At 40.5% G+C, this 23,814-nt stretch overlaps 1 protein-coding gene across 10 annotated transcripts in view; it reads left to right on the forward strand.

The window, feature by feature from the left end:
* Positions 1 to 23,814, forward strand: part of LOC118379795 (prominin-1-A-like) — a 149,288-nt gene that overhangs the window by 40,666 nt on the left and 84,808 nt on the right. For 6 of the 10 annotated variants that reach the window (XM_052511686.1, XM_052511690.1, XM_052511695.1 and 3 more), the window contains exons 2-4: positions 8,251 to 8,309; positions 8,935 to 8,961; positions 15,361 to 15,566. In XM_052511686.1, coding sequence (XP_052367646.1) covers positions 8,251 to 8,309; positions 8,935 to 8,961; positions 15,361 to 15,566 — 292 coding nt within the window. The remainder of the gene's footprint in view (positions 1 to 8,250; positions 8,310 to 8,934; positions 8,962 to 15,360; positions 15,567 to 23,814) is intronic. The other 4 variants (XM_052511687.1, XM_052511696.1, XM_052511689.1 and 1 more) reach the window with 1 other exon arrangement.

A 23,814-nucleotide genomic window follows, 5' to 3' on the forward strand; every position in this document is an offset into this window, starting at 1 on the left:
CATGTCCTATATTTCAACTATAATTTTCTCTTTGGTTTATTATAAGCATGAATAAAATAAAACCTTATTATGCCTAATCACTGTTTACCGAAGATAAAAAACAATGTTGCTTTGGGATATTTAACCAGACATAACAATTCCAGTGTAGATGTAAGCTTTTCAAACAGCTCTGCTACTACAGTATGTTTTGTGTTTAGTAACTGTATAGCTCTTTTTGGGTTCAATGGGAGGTCAAGGCAGACTGTATTACTTCTGCGTGGTCAGTTTGAGGCCGTGTCACTACAACTGTCAACACCAGCTGCAGATTGTGTTACCCATGCCGGGAGCACAGAGTTTCAAAACCCAGAGGCGCAACAACACGAGACTTCCGGGAAGGCTTGCAAAGCAGATCGAGGACACCAGGCTTGGTTTTGAGAAGTCAATGAGAGAAGTGAAAAATGTATTCCTTAGTTGTTCATTTTCACAAAATCAAATGGCACAACCTAGATTCTAGCCAATGTCTTACGTAATTGAACCTGTTATTACTCCAACCTCGTGAAAGTGACAATCTGACACGTTTACATTTTTGTCAATAACTACGTTATAGTGAAGGTGTGCATTTGATTTTTGACGGCATGTACATACGCAGTTCACGAGAGACGGCCTTCAGACCCGATGACGTGTATCTGCGCTTAACGTCTCCATGACATCACCCTCAAGCGTGATCGGTATTTCTATTGGAGAAGCAGTTTCTGCCTATCTTCATACTGTACTGCGGCCCGTGGGCCAAATCTGTTTGTGCATGAATTATGAATATTTTTTTCATTTAAAAAAATAACATAATAATGAAATATTATCAGACCCGAGATGCAAAAACTCCCAAACGCAATGTCCCAAGAAGGAAGTTACACTACCTACATAATGCAAAAGTTACATTTGAATTAACTTCATTCATGAGAGAGAATGCAGGACACAATCAACTAATAAAGGCTGCGCTGAAACGTAAAAGCTGCAACCACAGCGCAATCAATCGGAGTTGAACCTACACAAGTTGAGTAATTCATTTCATCAATAATCTTCATTTTAATTTGACTTTACAAATAACAAGAGAGCTTAAATGGAGTTTATTTCTTCTGAGCCTAGGCATATATAAAATAACAACTGGCTGGGTTAGGCTATAAGGCTAAACAGCATCTTTCACAATCAAAAAATGTATGGCCTAATAGAAGTGGGATTTTTATTTATTTATCTACTTACAATTGCAACTGGCCAAACATGTAGAAACCTACATAAAACAATACATTTCAAGAAAAAAATGTGATCTCTGTGTCTGAATGTCTGTATCGGAATAGAATGCTCCTGTAACGACAGAACAAACAGCTTGAGACCTAAATATCCCTGGATAAGCACTCACAGTAATGTTAGTATTTACTAAATACAATATAGGACACTACGTTGCTTACTCAATGAGAAAAGTTGCATCCCCCCTCGGACACGATCTTGTGGATGTTGCGTGAGAGAGTTGTGATTTTGATGCGCAGGCAATCCTCCATTTATTTATGTGAAAGCCGGTTACTGTCGTGAGTCTATATTGCGTTCTTGGAGGAAATGAGGACTCACAGGTGTAAGTCAATCCTAACATTGTTAGCACATAAAATGCTAGTTTCTTTATTGGCTGTATTCCTCTGAGCATGCCACCCAAAATACAAACAAGGACTCGGCACTCCTGTGCGCATCAGCGCAGTCAGCTTAGTTTGAATTGCCACCTCATCCAGCGATGGTATCGTTTTCTTAGCAAGGAAGGAGAATTATACACCTGGGAAGCCTGTGATAGGATCACGTACAAACACAATGATATCCTTGGGCATTCTGTAGTCTTCAAATCTGGTGGAGAAGTTGTCCCTCAGCTGCTTGATGACATCTCCCATGTTGTGGCCTGTCTTTTGTTCAGTGTGCTGAAGTGCAGAAGCCTTCCAGATGTCAAGTCCAAATCAAACAACTCAAGCTTCCTAGGAAAGGCCTTACATTTTTCCACCATGTCCACGACCGTTTTCCATCTTCCTTGTAACTGGAAATTTAACCCATTTAAGTGACAGGATATGTCAGCCAAAAAAAGCTGTGTGTAGCTTGCAGTTAACAAAAATATTTCTGCGTCTGGAATCTGGGGTGGGAAGGCCACTTTGAAAGTTCCATGCTTAGATTCGTAATGACATCTTGAGATTTAATTATTTGCAAACAGCGACATTTTCATTGCAAATAAGACATACTGGCTTGGCATTGGAAAAAGATGGTAAGATGAACGCATATCTCACTGTACATTTTTCCATGAAACTTTGATTTTCATTATCCACCTTTTTTAAAATACTTTTTGAGAGCTACATTTTCTCTTGCTATCAAGTTAATTGTGTTGAATGAATGTTGATGTAAGAAAAAGTAGTGTAGCCTACTGTAGGCTACGTAAACCTGTTTTTCCCCACCAATCAATGCACAAAGAAATAGGCAAAAATAATAATTGAATAGAGACATGGTGATTTTAAGTGTAATCAGATTGAAATGACTATGCTATTGTCACTGAATTTGTTATGTACTAATCAGATTTGTTAAAAATGTTGTTAAAATTGTAGTGTAGAAAAATGTATTGTGCTAATACTATATAGTAATTATGCTCTGGCCCACCAACTATTAGCTCAGAAAACATTTGGCAGGAGGCAAAACATAGTTGACAAAACCTGCTGTACTGTCTTTGCCATGAGGCTTTCAAGCTTCAAGGTTAAGTCTCCTGCACCCATCCACCATCTTTGACTGACCTAAAAACACCTATTGTTTTTGCTTCATACACAAGCGTTTACATCCTAAAATAAAACTCCAAGTCAGTATACAGAGCAGACTAGTACAATGTTGTTAGGTCAAAATGAAGACGAGAGACTCTCAGACATGGCCCTCCAATAACTGACGATTTTCCATTGCACAAGGTGGAACAGGAAATACATGAGGAACTATTACTTTGTTGATGGTCATGTGTGTCTCATACGCTTTTCAACACCGTCAGTGAGGTAAAGGTGGCAGGCCAGTTCCTCTCCATTAGTGTTAAAGAGTCCCCTCGATCAAATACCATTAGCAAGTTAGCTAGCAGCACAGTAGCTGGCATGGGTTTATACATGTTACTTGGAATTAATTGGGTGAACATTATAATTGTAATATTGGTCACTTTGTCACCTTTTTTAATTGCATGCCTCCTCTTCTTCCCACAGCATTGGGTTCAGTGAAACACAGAGATAATAGTAACACTTGACTCTGATTTTCAGTCAAACCATATCTAGGTAGCTAACTAGCCAAGTAGAAACCCATGTGTCAGATAATGGCAGTGGTAATTTGTACTGACAGGCGCTAGGCCTAACTGTTATAACAGATTATAACAGTTTGTGTCAAATCAGGTGCGTTATTGCATTGTCTATAGAGTTCACTTGAAATGTTTCAACGATTTCTTTTGAAACCTTCCCATGGAATTATATTATGAATGCTAACCCAGAGCCTACTGTGGGTTTATGGCTGTTTGCCATGTTCTGGAGGAGGATGGCAAGGCTTGCTACTTTTAAGCTGCTGCTTGCCATGCAGGCTAGCCCCTCTTCCCTGATATGTACCCTAGTCCCATACTGTTTGTTGCTAGCTTATGTGATTTCACAGAGGGTAGTTGTAAGTAATCTTCGGATGCGAAAACCCACTATCCTGGTAACCCTCTTTCTCAGAATGTGAGGGGATATTGACAGTGGTCGATTCAAGGTCAAATTGAACTGTCAGAAAAGTGAAACCAGTGGTCTTTCTTTGATGAATTTTCAACCCTGGGGGAACCAGTGGGTGAAAGGTGTGAGCAATTTCTGTTATTTGTATTATATGTCAAAATAATTTTTACTAAGGACTCTTTTCTGGTGAGGACTGGCATGTACGTCCCATCCATATGCAAGCACGTCCTCCTTTCAACACAATTTAATGTCATGACAAAGATATTGAAGTTGGTTTTCCATGGAACATGTGTTAGTTAGCCGCAATGGTCTTCATAAAAGCAAGAATAATTGGGTGAAAGAGAAGCCTGAGGCAACCTCCTCTCTTCAATCACAGTCCATCTTTTGAGTAATAGATGGTCCATCTTCACTACAAAAGTGCCTGTCAACGATTAACTCCCTCCTTAGGGTGTCTTTATTAACATTTTTGGCTATTCTTGCCTGTGAAAAGAAACTGCATTGCAGCAAGAGCAAGCCCCTTGTCTCTTTTTTTTCATTCCAGGCCGCTTTACGCCACTGTCATCATCATTTGTGAGAAATGAACACAACTGATGAGAAGAGTGCTACATGCCATGTTCCACCACATTCCCAATATGCCACATAGAGAGTGTCAAGAGGGTTTGAGAAGTGGCAATACTGTCGCAGTATTTTCATTCTGCTGTAGTATCTCAGTAATATGACGTATTATCAAAGCTTTATCCTTTCACCTCATGGAAGCTTAGTGCTTGACCCTTTCACCTCATGGAAGCTTAGTGCTTGACCCTTTCACCTCATGGAAGCTTGGTGCTTGACCCTTTCACCTCATGGAAGCTTGGTGCTTGACCCTTTCACCTCATGGAAGCTTGGTGCTTGACCCTTTCACCTCATGGAAGCTTAGTGCTTGACCCTTTCACCTCATGGAAGCTTGGTGCTTGACCCTTTCACCTCATGGAAGCTTGGTGCTTGACCCTTTCACCTCATGGAAGCTTGGTGCTTGACCCTTTCACCTCATGGAAGCTTGGTGCTTGACCCTTTCACCTCATGGAAGCTTGGTGCTTGACCCTTTCACCTCATGGAAGCTTAGTGCTTGACCCTTTCACCTCATGGAAGCTTAGTGCTTGACCCTTTCACCTCATGGAAGCTTGGTGCTTGACCCTTTCACCTCATGGAAGCTTAGTGCTTGACCCTTTCACCTCAAGAAATCTTGGTGCATGACCCTTTCAACTCATGGAAGCTTGGTGATTGACCCTTTCACCTCATGAAAGCTTTGTGCTTGACCCTTTCACCTCATGACTTTGCTTTTACCTCGTGTCAGTCTGACAAAATATAATCAGTGGCTTTGTTTTTAGCTTTCCAATATGAACAACTAGGCCCTGTGTATATGTGTTCATATTTGACCTGCACAGAACATGTTTACTTCAACATGTCCATGTAGTGCAACCCATCCCCCAACGTGTCTCGTTTTATGAACTGTATGCAAGAATTTCCTCTGTGTTGTCTTAAGAATTCAGCATTCTGTGTTGATCTTGCCAACTCCCATTGTCACACTTCTTGAGAGTTTACATCATGTACCGTGGGGCAAAAAAGGTATTTAGTCAGCCACCAATTGTGCAAGTTCTCCCACTTAAAAAGATGAGAGAGGCCTGTAATGTTCATCATAGGTACACTTCAACTATGACAAAAAAAAATCCAGAAAATCCCATTGTAGGATTTTTAATGAATTTATTTGCAAATTATGGTGGAAAATAAGTATTTGGTCAATAACAAAAGTTTATCTCAATACTTTGTTATATACCCTTTGTTGGCAATGACAGAGGTCAAACGTTTTCTGTAAGTCTTCACAAGGTTTTCACACACTGTTGCTGGTATTTTGGCCCATTCCTCCATGCAGATCTCCTCTAGAGCAGTGATGTTTTGGGGCTGTTGCTGGGCAACATGGACTTTCATCTCCTTCCAAAGATTTTCTATGTGGTTGAGATCTGGAGACTGGCTAGGCCACTCCAGGACCTCTTAACGCTTCTTACAAAGCCACTCCTTCGTTGCCCGGCCGGTGTGTTTGGGATCATTGTCATGCTGAAAGACCCAGCAACGTTTAATCTTCAATGGAAGGTGGTTTTCACTCAAAATCTCACGATACATGGCCCAATTCATTCTTTCCTTTACAAGGATCAGTCACCCCCATGCTTCACAGTAGGTATGGTGTTCTTTGGATGCAACTCAGCATGCTTTGTCCTCCAAACATGACGAGTTGAGGTTTTACCAAAAAGTTATATTTTGGTTTCATCTGAGCATATGACATTCTCCCAATCTTCTTCTGGATCATCCAAATGCTCTCTACAGACATGCCTGGACATGTACTGGCTTAAGCAGGGGGACACGTCTGGCACTGCAGGATTTGAGTCCCTGGCGGCGTAGTGTGTTACTGATGGTAGGCTTTGTTACTTTGGTCCCAGCTCTCTGCAGGTCATTCACTAGGTCCCCCCGTGTGGTTCTGGGATTTTTGCTCACCGTTCTTGTGATCATTTTGACCCCACGGGGTGAGACCTTGCGTGGAGCCCCAGATCGAGGGAGATTATCAGTGGTCTTGTATGTCTTCCATTTCCTAATAATTGCTCCCACAGTTGATTTCATCAAACCAAGCTGCTTACCTATTGCAGATTCAGTCTTCCCAGCCTGGTGCAGTTCTACCATTTTGTTTCTGGTGTCCTTTGCCAGCTCTTTGGTTCTGGCCATAGTGGAGTTTGGAGTATAACTGTTTGAGGTTGTGGACAGGTGTCTTTTCTACTGATAACAAGTTCAAACAGATGCCATTAATACAGGTAACGAGTGGAGGACAGAGGAGCCTCTTAAAGAAGAAGTTACAGGTCTGTGAGAGCCAGAAATCTTGCTTGTTTGTAGGTGACCAAATACTAATTTTCCACCATAATTTGGAAATAAATTCCTAAAAAAATCTTACAATGTGATTTTCTGGATTTTTTCCCCTAATTTTGTCTGTCCTAGTTGAAGTGTACCTATGATGAAAATTACAGGCCTCTCTCATCTTTTTAAGTCAGAGAACATGCACAATTGGTGGCTGACTAAATACTTTTATGCCCCACTGTAGGTCTGATATCTGATTGGAGGTTAACTTTACAGTAGTAGTATTGGTCAACAACTCATATTTTGAATCCAAACAACTGAAATATTAATTGTTCTTTCTCTTATGTTCCTGACCAGGCGATGTCAGAAGAAGGCCCTAAAAATTGTCAAAGACCCCAGCCACCCCAGTCATAGACTGTTCTCTCTACTACCGCATGGCAAGCGGTACCGGTGTGCCAAGTCTAAGACAAAAAGGCTTCTCAACAGTTTTTACCCCCAAGCCATAAGACTCCTGAACATCTAACCAAATGGTTACCCGGACTATTTGCATTTTGTACCTCCCCCCAACCCCTCTTTTACGCAGCTGCTACTCTCTGTTTATCTTATATGCATAGTCACTTTAACTATACATTCATGTACATACTTCCTAAATGGCCCGACTAACAGGTGTCTGTATATAGCCTTGCTACTCTTTTTTCAAATGTCTTTTTACTGTTGTTTTATTTCTTTACTTACCTACACACACGCATACCTTTTTTTCCACACCATTGGTTACAGCCTGTAAGTAAGCATTTCACTGTAAGGACTACTACACCTGTTGTATTCGGCGCACGTGACAAATACACTTGGATTTGAATTGATTTGCTGTGGTGAGATACCTACCCTGTTTCTCTCCTTCTCCCATGAGCTATGGGCCATGGCACAAGCCATGGTTTCTTTCTCTCTATCTTTGTCTCTGACCATGCTTAGAATAATGCCTTGCAATGCTTGTTAATGCTTTGTAACTTAAGCTTCATGCCTTGTATGTGAATCCCTTCATTTTACAAAGTAATTAAATACACTTGTATTTAGAATTCCATTCCCAGACATTTCTTCATTGCCTATTACTGTAACTCAACCATAGTCCAATCTATCTTTATGGAGTCAGATAACCATTTGAGTAGGCTAATGGCTTAGTCTTATTACGAGTTGCATGTGATGTGTATACATTATATAGTATACTGTATATCAACATATCAAATATTACTGCCCACTAGATGTCTAGAGTTCTACATTTCTACTATACGGTATCATCCACCACTACTGGAGATGCAATAGCTGGTTTCTAGATCACTGGGTAGCTTTTCTGGACACACACAATTAAATAGAACACTATCATGTATCTCTGGCTGAACCCCCGTGGGTATGATATACTGTAAATAACAAATTATTAGCCTTCATATTGTGTAGCTGGTTCTCTGTGTACTATGGCATCACAGTCAGTCATTTACTACTGTACAGTTTAGAGCTGAAAGGTGGTCCTCAGGGGGTGGTGTTGTTAATGTTTCTGTACTGTACTTATGGGGGAACATGATGTTGCGTAACAAACTGTGACAGCCGCTGAACTGCGACAAGCGGACCTCACACTGTGTCTGTTTCCTCCATGTCGTTTCAGATCTCGTCGTCAAAGTCGCCACGGATAAATTTGGAGCCATTCAGTCGGAGTATCAGAAGGTGAGTCTGTTTGTGGACACACTTTATGTTTATCTGTGTTCATAGATTTTTATGATTTGACTTTCTCACTAGTGTCACGCAGTTATTTATGATACGGAAATGACTCATATTTGAGATGTTGTGCACTTCCCTATCTATTCTAAAGCAATGTGTTAATTGCTTTTGTAATCCAAGGCGAGACCTTCTTATGTGTTAGTACGCTGGAAGAACAGTTATTGCCTCTGGCAATGTGTACGACAGCAAACAGAGGGAGAAATCAGTCATGTTTTTGTCTAATAAACACCTTTAATTAACAACAATTTTTTTCTTTGAAGATCTAAGCTTCTCCTGAATCTTCAGAAGAAAAGTGTTTGAATGTTTCCAGACAGCATTTATTTATTCCAGACAGCATTTATTTAACTGTTTTGAAGCCTCCAGTCAATTGCAGGTCAAAACATTAAAACGACATCAAATATGGAATGTACTATACATTAGAGCCTATAGATGCTCTTTGTCTGTATGTGCAACTGTCTGAATATGCATGTGAATTTTAAGTTTGATTTTCTGCTTCATCCACATTATTTCTTTGACTCTGCGTTGCCTTTGTCTTCTGCATGCCTTCTTCATCTGACTGGGCAATCCTCAGCCAGAGAACATTGTGCTGACGCTCCAGGTAAAGTTTGCACACTACCTAGCCTCCTATACCTTCATCCACCTGTATGGTCCCAGTCCTTCCCCAACTACCCCTCACCCATCTAGCATATCTTTAGCTCACTCTGCCATCACATTTATTGAAGTGACCCAGCGGGCAAGACACGTTGCAATGAGATCAGATGTTGCAATGACAACGTGAGGTTGTACACTCATGGCAAAAGGACATTTTGTGTACATGTCTTTTTAGCAACTATAAAAAAAATACCTCTTTATCTGCTTCTAATATGGTTATCTGACATCTCTTCAACCAGAAAACCAGACTTCATAACTTGACTGTCTATTCCCATGACAAATGTTGTCCGCTGGGGTGAGGGTCCTAGAAACTACTTAAGATAAATGGTTATAATTGGAATTCGATTCAAAGTTCTATGACAGTCAGGATATAACCAATGGGTTTATATGGGCTTTTACTGTAATGTATTAAATGATCCAGAGGAGGCTGGTGGGGGGTGCTATAGGAGGACGGTCTCAATGTAATGGTGGGAATGGAATACATTTTCATTGATTCCATGTGTTTGATGTGTTTGGTACCATTCCAATGATTCCATTCCAGCCTTTTCAATGAGCCGTTCCTCCTATAGCTCCTTGCACCAGCCTCCTCTGATGTGATCATACCAGTCATACAATGATAGGCACAGTTCGTATCTGTGTATGAGCAATTTCTTAAAGGGTCAAATGTGTTTAGGACCAGGGATTTCCATGGCAACCATTCAGTCAGGCTGAGTCCTCTGCAGTGTGATTTTCCTCTTCTCTCCCAGCCAGCCAGTCAAACCATTGCCATGCTGAGCCTCACTTGAGCCCTAGTTGTGCTGCTGATGCCAGAACTCCAGTTAAATCCCAAGACACTGATATATTCAGTACAGTCATAGTCCATAAAGAATCTCATATATCACATTCCCGTATGACTGGAGAGATTGTGTCATACTGATTTTCATACAGTGCATTCGGAAAGTAGTCAGACTCCTTCCCCTTTTCCACATTTTGTTACTTTACAGCCTTATTCTAAAATTGATTAAATTATTACTAACCCATAATATTTTTTATTTATTAAAAATAACATGTATTAAAAATAAAAAACAGAAATACCTTATTTACATACGTAGTCAGACCCTTTGCTATGAGACTCGAAACAGTTAACTCAGGTGCATCCTATTTCCATTGATCATCCTTGAAATGTTTCTTAAACTTGATTGGAGTGCACATGTGGCAAATTAAATTGATTGGACATGATTTGGAAAGGCACACACCTGTCTATATAAGGTCCCACAGTTGACAGTGCATGTTAGAGCAAAAACCAAGCCATGAAGTCGAAGGAATTGTTGGTAGAGCTCCGAGACAGGATTGTGTCGAGGCACAGATCTCGGGAAGGGTACCAAAACATTTCTGCAGCGTTGAAGGTCCCCAAAACCACAGTGGCTTCTGGAAGAGGTTTGGAACCACCAAGACTCTTCCTAGAGCTGGCCGCCTGGCCAAACTGAGCAACCGTGGGAGAAGGGCCTTGACCAATCGTGGTCAGGGAATTGACCAAGAACCCGATGGTCACTCTGACAGAGCTCCAGAGTTCCTCTGTGGAGATGGGAGAACCTTCCAGAAGGTGGCCTTATGGAAGCCACTCCTCAGTAAAAGGCACCTAATAGCCCGCTTGGAGTTTTCCTGAAGGAACGTGAAGTACTCTTAGCCCATGAGAAACAAGATTCTCTGGTCATATGAAACCAAGATTGAACTATTTGGCCTGAATGGAAAGCGTCACGTCTGGAGGAAACCTGGCAGTATCCCTATGGTGAAGCATGGTGGTGGCAGCATTATGCTGTGGAGGTATTTTTCAGCGGCAGGGACTGGGAGACTAGTCAGGCTTGAGGGAAAGATGAACAGAGCAAAGTACAGAGAGATCCTTGATGAAAACCTGCTCCAGAGCACTCAGGACCTCAGACTGGGCGAAGGTTCACCTTCCAACAGGACAACGACCATAAGCACACAGCCAAGACTATGCAGGAGTGGCTTTGGGAGAAGTCTCTGAATGTCCTTGAGTGGCCCAGCCAGAGCCCAGACTTGAACTCAATCAAACATCTCTGGAGAGACGTGTAAATGGCTTTTAAGCGATGCTCCCCATCCAACCTGACAGACCTTGAGAGGATCTGCAGAGAAGAATGGGAGAAACTCCCCCAAATACACGTGTGCAAACTTGTAGCGTCATACCCAAGAAGACTTGAGGCTATAATCGCTGCCAAAGGTGCTTCAACAAAGTCCTGAGTAAAGGGTCTGAATACTTATGTAACTGTGATATTAAAGTGTTTTATTTGTAAACTGTTTTTGCTTTGTCATTATGGGCTATTGTGTGTTGATTGGTGGGGGGGGGACTGTTTAATCCATTCTAGAATAAGGTCACTCTTGCCAGGCTGGGCAGAGATGCAGAGTTGTTTTTAAACATTTTCTTTCGGTTGGCCTGAAGGTTTTTAGGCAAAATAACCCATTCAAAACGGAAGGGTCCTTGAACGTGGGAATATGCCAGGCCTATTTGGCCAGAATTAATGATGGCCTATTGTATAGATAATAAAACAAACATGAACAAAATGTTTAAGAAATCTGATTTTTTTGCATAAATACTTTGCTACAATGACACACTTAGTTTTCTACCCACCTCGTTCCTTACTTTTAGCATGTGCACGTAGTAAGTACACAATCATGCTTTTGGGATAAGTATTTTTTCACATTTCACAATGATTCTTCAGATGTGGACACTACTTCAACACACTCCCACTCTCGCTCTTGGTCCTTATCTTTGGAAGGATGTTTTAACCATGTAAAGGGATTATATGCCTGGTGGTAAGGATTGGACATAGATGATAGTTTGCTGCTACCAATACCATCCCATCATACAACCTCTCGCAATCTGACAGTTATTCTGGAGAGAAAAGTCACTTTTTCTCTCCTTGTTATACACTGAGAGAATGGCTGTGTGTGTGTTTTCACTCCTAATTGGACAAATGCCAGTAGAAAGTGAGTAGCGCACGGCCCACCTGGAATCTTAACCTTGAGAATTAATCCGATCACGTAGCATTGAGGTACACAAAGTGCCCTTGCAAGTTGCCAAACAGCTTTTGATGGAAAAATCTATTTAACAGCAATTGTGGTGGATGTGCAGAACTCTTAACAAAGACAAACAGAACCGTGTAAAGGCAAAAGAAAAGGCCAAACCATCAAAGAGCTGGTCAGACATGGATGGATGCTTTGTTCATTATAGTAAAAGTCACACATTCCCTCCGGCTCTGAGATTTACCACCTCTGATAATGTGGAGAGAATGAAGCCAGGGCGAGGGGGCTTTAGCTAAGACTGGATTTCTCTTTATCCATAGCCTCCAGGAACTACCTGACTGACACCCAGTGAGCCTTACTCAGCCAAAGAGTGGCTTTAGAAGTTGGATTAACTGAGCCGCCAGAGATTTAGAAACTTTGCCCAAAGTTTTCAAAACGAGCAGAAGGGAAAAGGAGAAGAGGTGGAAAAAAAGTTAAGTTCAGAATAGATTTGAGTCCGAGGTTTTTTACATTTTTTATTGAACTTTTATTTAACCAGGAAGGGCTCTTTGAGATTTGAAATCTCTTTTTCAAGAGGGTCCTGGAGAATGCTAAATGGCAAGGCAGCAGATCTCCAGTGCAGGAGGGTCGCTGGGTTATGAAGATTAAGATTACTGTGAATCAGTAGGGGCAGCCATGAGAGGAGTCATTCAGACGTTTTGATAGCTGCCCCTTTCACCTTTTTCATATTATGAAGCAGCATAATGTCATTGTGACAAGTTACATACAGAGCGGGAATTACTGATTCCTATAAAATGTCTACATTTTTAACACCCTCGCTTAGTTCAGTTGAGATAGGAGGAGATAAGCGGGACAGGGACCTTATATAATAAGGGGAGGTGGGAGACAGTGTTCATGATAACTGACATGATAACTTGAGTGCTCTAAAGTTTGGTCCATTGAGTGTTCAAAGGTTTTGTCCATTGGGTGCTCTCAAGTTTGGTCCATTGAGTTCTCTAACGTTAGGCCCCATTGAGTGCTCTAACGTTAGGCCCCATTGAGTGCTCTAATGTTAGGTCCATTGAGTGCTCGAAAGTTTGGTCCATTGAGTGCTTGAAAGTTTGGTCCATTGGGTGTTTGAAAGTTTGGTCCATTGAATGCTCCAACGTTAGGTCCATTGAGCGCTCTAAAGTTCAGCCTATTGAGTGCTCTAAAGTTTGGCCCATGTACTTAATCCTCTATAGTCATGACCTCTACTCCATCTCACCTAGCTACCCCCACTGTAGCTTACACTGTTAGAAAAAAGGGGCTATCTGGAACCTAAAACAGTTATTTGGCTGTCCCCATAGGAGAACCATTTGAATAACTATTTCTGGTTTCATGTAGAACCGTTTCTGCAGAGGGTTCTACATGGAACCCAAAAGGGTTCTCCTATGGGGACAGCCGAAGAACCCTTTTGTAAATTGTAAAGTACGTTTTTTTGTCTGTAATGTATTTTTCGTTATGTGTCGGACCACAGTAAGACTGGCTGTCGCCATTGGCGTCGGCTAATGGGGATCCTAATAAATCAAATCAAACCAAAACCCTTTTTTCTAAGAGTATAGCTAACTGAAGTAGCATTACTATTTCTGAAGCAACACTAAAGCACTAAATCTTTCTTTGCTATTCACTAGAATTAGTCTCATTCGTTAAACTAATTGCACCTATTGAATTAAACATTTGTCTTATTTTTGTTGTTGTTGATTGCATGCATGTTCTTTGTGTTGATGTTCCCACATTTAAAGCAATTGTTGATGCAAAATGTCATGCAATGTATGTTTCTATTGATTTGACATTGTTAATGGCAGGGATCATAAACTATATACACTACCGTTCAAAAGTATGGGGTCACTTAGAAATGTCCTTGTTTTTGAAAGAAAATCAATTGTTTTGTCCATTTAAAATAACATCAAATTGATCAGAAATACAGTGTAGACATAGTTAATGTTGTAAATGACTATTGTAGCTGGAAACGGCAGATTTTTTAATGGAATATCTAAATAGGCGTACAGAGGCCCATTATCAGCAACCACCTGTGTTCCAATGGCACATTTTGTTAGCTGATCATTTGTGTATCATTTTAAAAGGCTAATTGATCACTAGAAAACCCTTTTGCAATTATGTTAGCACAGCTGAAAACTGTTGTTCTGTTTAAAGAAGCAATAAAACTGGCCTTCATTAGACTAGTTGAGTATCTGGAGCATCAGCATTTGTGGGTTCAATTACAGGCTCAAAATGGCCAGAAGTTATTAACTTGGATTAGCTAACACAACGTGAACGTGCCATTGGAACACAGGAGTGATGGTTGCTGATAATGGGCTCCTTTACGCCTATGTAGATATTCCATAAAAAATCACCCGTTTCCAGCTACAATAGTCATTTACAGCATTAACAATGTCTACACTGTATTTCTGATCAATTTCATTTTATTTTAATGGACCAAAAAAAGTGCTTTTCTTTCAAAAACAAGGAAAAAGGTGCAAGGAAAAAGTGACCCAAACTTTTGAACGGTAGTATAGATTCAACCAATTTTTTTCTGGGGCTGAATGTCGGGGGGCCAGAACATAATTACAAATCATTTGGATACTGCAAATTGACCACAAGATTCCAAAACAGATATAATATTTGACTAAAACATAATAATTTCGAACCTTGCTTTCATTTGTATACACGTGTCTCTGTAATGCTTGAGAATACTTGGGACGAGATTTTAAAAATTAAAATAATTTGCAGCTGATTTCCAGGTGTTTTTACAGTCTTTTATGTCCAACAATGAAAGTGTATTTGTTTTTATTTTATTTTGCTCAGAAAACTTGCGGGTGAAATAAAACCACCCATCGGCCGTTGGTTGGGAAACCCTGTTTTATGGTGTTATTCCTGTTATAGTTTGCATTTTTGCTGCATAGTATGCAAATAGTATCAAAATTCAGAAATGATGTCAAACGGTATCACTGTGCCATGCCTAGGCTTAAAGTGTCACACATTTGGCATTGATTTTGAGGATAATATCTCCTCAGCCATCAATGCCACGTCGCAGTTGTAAATGAGAACTTGTTCTCAACTGGCCTACCTGGTTAAATAAAGGTGGGTGGGAAAAATGGCCAAATTGCAAAAGCTATCAAACATGGCCATGGAGTAGCCTACTATGTACTGTATGAAATTACATTTAAGGAAAGTGTCAATGCCAACTGTGGGCTCTCATCATCATTCTGGAATTGTCTACTCCTCCCTCTCTACTTCTCCCCCTCTCCTCACTCCCTCTCTTCTTTACCATCTCCCTCCTCCAATCTACTCCACTTCTCTCCAGGCCATCTACTATGAGACAGGCTTCATGGTGTGTGCCGTGCTCGGCCTGCTCTTCATTGTCCTACTGCCTCTGGTTGGCCTCTTCTTCTGCCTGTGCCGCTGCTGCGAAAACTGTGGCGGCGAGATGCACCAGCGCCAGCGGAAGAACGCTGACTGCCAGCGGGGCCTGCTCACCACACTGCTCTTCGCCACCTCGCTCATCATCACGTGAGTCCACATCCATTAATATCTTATTTTCAATAATCACCTAGTACGTTTACATGCACACTAATAATTTGATATTAAACTGATAATGGAAGTAGGCCGGGTATTGCAATAGTCACGAAAACACCTAACTCAGCTTATTTTAATCAGCGTAAGGTCATAATCGAAGTAAGCATACGTCGTTTAAAACACCTGGTTTTTGACCAATCTTTCTACATGTAAACAGCTCAATCAGAGTTTCAGCTGTGTATTTGATCTGCATCTACCCTCACCAGCAGCACAAGCCTCCATCTTTAGTGAGAGTGAAAAAAAGTTTGGAAAGTATGTATCTTAGAAATAGTTTTCACATACAAATTTTATATGTCCGAACTCAGAATCAAATAGGCTTCCCAAAAATAACATGTGGTAAAAATTTTGATTTGCGATTTTCTGTGTGTATCTGTGTCCAATCATCAGGTAGCCTGGTTTCAGATGTGTCCATGTAAACACGTTTATTAGGGAAATTGTTATTTTTGCAAAGCATGTAAACATTTAATTCGAGCTATTATATTAATCTGACTATTCACAATAATCCTTTTAATGTTTGCATGTAACCATACTCAGTGGTGGAAGTCAACTAAATCTGCAGGAAGGGTTCACTTAGTTCTGGTCCCCTTCTGCCTAAAAGCATTGGACCTAAATGGTTTTCAATTGAAAATGTTGTTCAAACAGGCCTTGGATGTCATTTTAGGGTGTCTTTGTGCTCCGTCCGGATTATAATCTAGGGAAAACACTGGGTAAATATGAAGGCTACACTAGAAGATTTGAGCCTGCCTTGGCTACCTCAGTCCTCATACTATAAATTTAACACAATACAACCACACATTAATCACAGTTTATATCAAGAGAGCCCCCTGGAAATCTTCTTCAAAAGACCAACTACTACGTTTTTTATGATCATTTATAAAAAATGTGGAATGGACATTTTACATAGACACAGGGCCTTCAGAAAGTATTCACACCCCTGTACTTTTTTCCACAGTTTGTTGTGTTACAGTCTGAATTTAAAATGTATTAAATGTAGATTTTGTGTCACCGGCCTACACACAATACCCCATAATTTTGAAGTGGAATTCTGAATTTAGACATTTTTATAAATTAATTAAAAATGAAAGACTGTAATGTCTTGAGTCAATAAGTAACACCTTTGTTATTGGAGTCTAAGTGGTCCTTCTGTAGCTCAGTTGGTAGAGCATGGCGCTTGTAACGCCAGGGTAGTGGGTTCGATTCCTGGGACCACCCATACGTAGAATGTATGCACACATGACTGTAAGTCGCTTTGGATAAAAGCGTCTGCTAAATGGCATATTATTTTTATTTTTAAATAAGTTCAGGATAAAAAATGTGCTTAAACAAGTCATAGAAAGTTGAATGGACTCACTCTGTGTGCAATAATAGTGCTTAATATCCCTTTGACCATGGTGAAGTTATTAATTACACTTTGCATGAGAAGGAAGCCAGTACAGAAAAAATAATATTACAAAACATGCATCCGGTTTGCCAAAAGGCACTGAAATAAAACCTTATGTCCTGAATACATGTGAAAAATGTACCACTCTTCACATTTTCAAGCATGGTGGTGGCTGCATCATGTTATGGGTATGCTTGTCATCGGCAAGGACTAGGTAGTTTTTTAGGATATAGAACTAAGCACAGGCAAAATCCTAGAGGAAAATCTGGTTTAGTCTGCTTTCCAAAAGACACAGGGAAACAAATTCACCTTTCAGTAGGACAATAACCTAAAACACAAGGCTGCACTGGCGTTGCTTACCAAGACGACATTGAATGTTCCTGAGTGACCTAGTTACGATTTTGACTTAAATCGTCTTGAAAAGCTATGGCAAGACTTGAAATTGGCTGTCCAACAATGATCATCAACCAACATAATAATGTGCAAATATTGTACAATCCAGGTCCCAGATTCACAAAACACTTCTTACGCAAAAACGTAACAAGCTTCCTGTTAGGGATGATGCGAATTTTCGCAGCTTTTTGTAAAAAATCGCGCAACATTTCAACGTCCTGCTACTCATGCCAGGAATATAGTATATGCATATGATAAGTATGTGTGTATAGAAAACACTCTGAAGTCTCTAAAACTGGTTGAATCGTGTCTGTGGCTATAACAGAACGTGTTTAGGACTAAAAATCCCAGGGAAAACTGTTCACCAAAAACACACAAAAAATATTCATCTGCCAGTCAATGTATTGTCTAAGGCGACAGACAAAAAACGAGGATTCCATTTCAATGCCTACAGCTTCCACACGATGTCGCGAGTACTGGCATTTTTTGGCGGCTTTATCCTTGGTTAGATGACGTATAGGCACTTCCTTTCTTGGGGCTCACCGCAGGATGTTATGAAAGTGAAAACATGGAGGTTGATTTCAAGACTTGCTGCTATCGAATACAGATCGCCCCGTGATCAATTTGATAGATTATTAACATTTATTAATACCAAAAGTTGGTTTAGAAAAGTAGTTTGAAGTGATTTGTAAAAGTTTATAGGCAACATTTGTCATTTTAAAAGGTGACGTTGCGTCTTGTAAAGCGGAATTTTCCTGGATCAGACCGGTCTTCATGAAATTACATTTTGGATATACAATGACGGATTTAATCGGGAAAAAGACCCAATTGTGATGTTTATGGGACATATAGGAGTGCCAACATAGAAGCTCGTCAAAGGTAATGAATATTTTATATTTTATTTCTGCGTTTTGTGTAGCGACGGCTACCGCAAAATCTGTTGTTTAGGTGACTTCTGGTATTTTGGGGGGTGCATGCTATCAGATAATAGCTTCTCATGCTTTCGCCGAAAATCATTTTACAAATCTGACTTGGTGGCTAGATTCACAACGAATGTAGCTTTAATTCAGTACCTTGCATGTGTGTTTTAATGAAAGTTTGAGTTTTATCGAAACTCTGACATTTCCGCTGATTGATGTTCCTGCACTGGGATTACATTCTGCGTCATCCCTAACAGGATGTTTATAAGTTCATAAGATAGTTCGTAAGTGAAATTCCTCAACAATATCTTAAGATATAATGATTTACGAACTTCTCAAATATCTTCTTACAAATCTTCTTAAGAGGTTTAACCGTTTAACTAGCAATGGCAATCGTGTTAGAATATTTCAATGTTCTAAAACATGTTCTTGGGTTTAAAATAATCAATACTGAAGCTTTCAGATGACGTTTGTGAGTGAATTAAACATGGTCAATTTCTTTCATGAACTTTTTCTCTCACTGCCCTGAGTTTAAGACAATAGTTTATCTATCTTGGAATTAAGAATTATTTTCAAGAATGTAATTTCATCTTAACTTTTTGCTTAAGGAGAAAGATAAGAAATGACACAAAAAAATGTTCAATAACCTTTTTGAGTAATAGCAACTTTGCTTAACTTTCTTCTTAAGTCTATAGTTAAGGGGAAAATGGTAGTTAAGAATACATTTAATCTTAAGAAGGTTTTGTGAGTCTGGGCCCAGGTGTGCAAAGCTCTTAAATACTTACCCAGAAAGACTCACAGCTGTAATAGCTGCCAAAGTTGATTCTAATGTGTTGACTCAAGGGTGTGGATATATTTCTGTATTTAATTTTCAATACATTTGGAAAAATATCTAAAAACATGTTTTCACTTTGTCGTTATGGGGTATTGTGTGTAGTTGGGTGAGATATATTTCATACATTTTTTATTCAGGCTGTAACACAACAAAATGGGGAATAAGTCAAGGGGTATTAATACTTTACATAATATGCGTTTTTATAGTGTCTCTATAAAAAAAACAAATGGTCAAATGTACTTACAGCACATTATTGGCTAGGCAGTAGAAATAGCCATATACAGACACAATATAGACCGTATCTGTGCCTTTGGCTCTACGGTGGAGGAGAGAGGATTCACCAAGCTTCTGTTCTTTGTTTGATGTTCCTGTCTTTACGGCTTTATTGGAGAGAGAGTGCTGCATTATTACAAATTCCAGAGGGGAATCCTAGCTCCACGGAGACAAGTGTCTGAGAGAGAGAAACAACCCAGAGCTCTTATTAAATCTCTCCGGCCACCAGGCGAAGACGCCACAACGATTCTAATGAAGCAATTACACTTGGGCACAGGGGTGAGGAGACCACTTCTCGAGCTGAGGGACAGGGAGTGTGTTACCCAGAGGGCACATGCACGCGTACAGCGCATACACATAGTACTCACACACAAACACACACACACAGGGTATTACCAAAAGAGCGCAATCGCTGACAGCTATGGGGCGAGGATGAGACATTTTACAGCGAGGACAGGGGGTGGTATCCCAGAAACTTTCTAATTTGAATATGTAAGGATTGCAGGCACATTATTAGAGAGGGAGAGAGCGGGTGAGACATAAAATTGACATGGGTGGCGTATTACACTATTTCCAATAACTGTTTGATTGAATGTGAAAGTGTATTTTTAAGGTATTGGCCTATAAAGCTTTCTGGTATGGATTGTAGGTTGGTATGCCAAAGATGTCTTCGAAACTTAGGTGTAGCATCACATTGTGGTTTGTAAGGTACACTCTATATACAAACCTATGTGGACACCCCTTCAAATTAGTATATAAGGGATAGTTCAGCCTCACCCGTTGCTGACAGGTGTATAAAATCGAGCACACAGCCATGCAATCTCCATAGACAAACATTGGCAGTAGAATGGCCTTACTGAAGAGCTCAGTGACTTTCAACATGGCACCGTCATAGGATGCGACCTTTCCGACAAGTTAGTTTGTAAAATGTCTGCCCTGATAGGGCTGTTTTTGATTTGATTTCAACTGTTTGTCGGGAGCTTCATGAAATGGGTTTCCACGGCCGAGCAGCCGCATACAAGCCTAAAATCACCATGTGCAATGCCAAGTGTTGGCTGGAGTGGTGTAAACCTCGCCGCCATTGGACTCTGGAGAAGTAGAAACGTTTTCTGGAGTGATTCACGCTTCACCATCTGGCAGTCCGATGGACGAATCTCAGATACCAGGAGAACGGATGCATAGTGCGAACTAAACTTTGGCGGAGGAAGACTAATGGTCTGAGGCTGTTTTTCATGGATTGGGCTAAGCCCCTTAGTTCCAGTGAAGGGAAATCTTACAGCATACAATAACATTCTAGACAATTCTGTGCTTCCAACTTTGGGGAAAAAGTTTGGGGAAGGCCCTTTCCTGTTTCAGCATGACAAATGACAATGCCCCCGTGAACAAAGCAAGGTCCATACAGAAATGGTTTGTCGGGATTAGTGTGGAAGAACTTCCATAAAACACCTTTGGGATGAATTGGAACGCAGACTGCGAGCCAGTCCTAATCACCCAACATCAGTGCCTGACCTCACTAATAATATTTTTGCTGAATAGAACCAAGTGCCTGCAGGAATGTTCCAACATCTATTGGAAAGCCTTCCCAGAAGAGTGGAGGCTGTTATAGCAGTAAAGGTGGGACCAACTCCATTTGAATACCCATGATGTTTGGTCATGTAGTGTATGTTTTTGGTACAATACTCCTATTTGCCTTTAGTTGTGTCACTATTATGAGGTTCGACTGGTTCAGATATCAAAGATTTGAAGGGACAGTGAGCTCAATGTCTCGTCTAAAGCCACACATCTGACCAGACAGACAGGTGCACTGACTGCATTCGAGGGAAAGATGCTAGAGGATGAAGAGGATAAGAAAGCTTGTTCTCTGTGTATTATCCTCTCTGTACTGTCCTCTGTGTAGCCTAGTGGGTAGAGCGTTGGACTAGTAACCGAAATGTTGCAAGTTCAAATCCCCGAGCTGACAAGGTACAAATCTGTCGTTCTGCCCCTGAACAGGCAGTTAACCCACTGTTCCTAGGCCGTCATTGAAAATAAGAATTTGTTCTTAACTGACTTGCCTAGTAAAATAAAGGTAACATTTTTTTTTTATTAAAAAAATTATAATCTATGTATTATCATCTGTGTATTGTCCTCTGTGTACTATCCTCTTCATTCCATATTTATCTCAGGCTTGAAATAGAGCAGCACTGTCAAGCCTTCACCATACATTCTTAATAACTTAGTAAATGTTTGAATTATGTCGTTTCCAATATCAGTTCCAGCCTCCACAACTTTCAAATGAGTTCTGTTATGTCGTTGGAAGTCATGCCACATGACAGTTCATAGGCTACTGTGCAGAACACAACAGCAAGCCTTTTGCCTTACATTTTAAATAAATATATTGTTCAGAAAGCAACAGATGTAGATTACAGATTAAAGTTAGGACTACAAAAGAAAAGTATCACTACAAACTATGGTTTTAGTAACCTTTCAGTGTAAAGATGATTATCCGTACTGCAGTAAGAGAGATACCCTGTCTCATAATGGACCAATGATGCGATCCACTAATCTATTAATAGACCTTTTCCCCCCGTACTATGGGAACAATAGAATAGTCCCAAAAGTGCAGCCTCTAGTATTTGATCATGTATTTGACCCAAGTATCCATCTCTCCCTGTCTAGAAGTATTAACATAGACTGATGTTATCTTATTTGTACAGTATGGGGTGCCTTGTTCTACCTTGTGTGTGCTGAAGATGAATCATTGACGAAGTGATCCAATTAATATGTGGAAACAACTTCTCATCACTGCCCTGCTTTCTCCGGGTGCACAGAACACTGTCAGTGTGGTGTCACACGCCATGGTGAGCTGAACACACAGACGCAGGCAGACAGACACGCACACTCACACATAGATGTGCGCAAGCACACACATATTTGAATTATTATGTGCGCCCATTCACATATTTGATAGAGAACACTTATGAAATATAACATATGGATTGTTCACATGATATGTACAGAGAACAGTATGGCTGTGACACACACTACCTCTCCCTGCTTTTTTGTCAGATGGTTATATTCCTCCACAGCCACCTCTCTCAGCCAACATGGAGATTCTACTACACCGCACCTCGGCAACAGAGCTCCCCAGAAGCCGTTGCCAAGGCACTAAACTCCTGCCGTTAGGTCTTGTTGTCATGGGGGAGTGATTTGAAAGAGTGGCACCACTGTACTGTAGCGCTAAAAGCCAAGCACCTCCTTTAACAAGATACAGACAGACAGTACAGACAGGCAAGCAGGCACACAGACAGACAAGACCGACTTGAGACAGACAGACAGACAGACAGGAGAGGGCCAAACGTACATCTTAGCGCAGATTGTCATTAAAGCCCAAGCTAATAAGGCTAACACCCTGGTCACATAAAGGGTTGAACAGGACCACTGTATGTGTTGGAATACCGATGTGTTACCACTGGACTGGAACAAAAGCCTGTACTCACCCAGCAGCTCTCCAGGGCAGGAGTTAGAGAGGCTCATTCTAGCCTTATCCCAATCAAGAACTAAACTGAGATCAGACAAATATTGAAGCACAGAATCGATCTGCCTGATATCAGGCTTATCTTGAACTGCAACCGCTTAAGAGTTGGCTGTGACCCGCCATTTTTTGGGACACTGCTCTACAGACCTGAAATGAACCTGGGAAAGTGCTCAGACTATTGAAACAACATTTACACAATGAGACTGTTGTATGGAGTGGAGACGTCCCTGAATTAATTTAACAAAATAAGAACCATATTTAAAGTAACTTCAGATCCAGTAAAGCCTAAAAAATAAACATTGGACCTAATATTTACATCTTAGTGCAAATTGTCTTCAAAACCCAAGCTAATAATATCAGGGCCCAAAATGATAAGCCCCAGACAGGTCATCACAGGAGACTGAGCAGAGATATTGTTACTGCTATTAAATGATAGTGTATTATGGTATGATAATGATTATTATAACATCACTAGCTTTTGAACTATTGAACTTTCACACAGCTTTCACATCAGCTGTCAGAGCAGCTTACCGATAATTGCACCTGTACATAGCCCATCTGTAAATAGCCCACCCAACTACCTCATCCCCATATTGTTATTTATTATTTGCTCCTTTGCACCCCAGTATCTCTACTTGCACATTCATCTTCTCCACATCTATCACTTCAGTGTTTAATTGCTAAATTGTCATTAATTCGCCACTGTGGCCTATTTATTTCCTTACCTCCCTAATCTTACTACATTTGCGCACACTGTATAGACTTTTCTATTGTGTTATTGACTGTACGTTTGTTTATCCCATGTGTAACTGTGTTGTTTGTGTCGCACTGCGTTGCTCTATCTTGGCCAGATCGCAGTTGTA

Source organism: Oncorhynchus keta, chromosome 4, assembly GCF_023373465.1.
Source record: "Oncorhynchus keta strain PuntledgeMale-10-30-2019 chromosome 4, Oket_V2, whole genome shotgun sequence".
Lineage (NCBI taxonomy): Eukaryota > Metazoa > Chordata > Actinopteri > Salmoniformes > Salmonidae > Oncorhynchus > Oncorhynchus keta.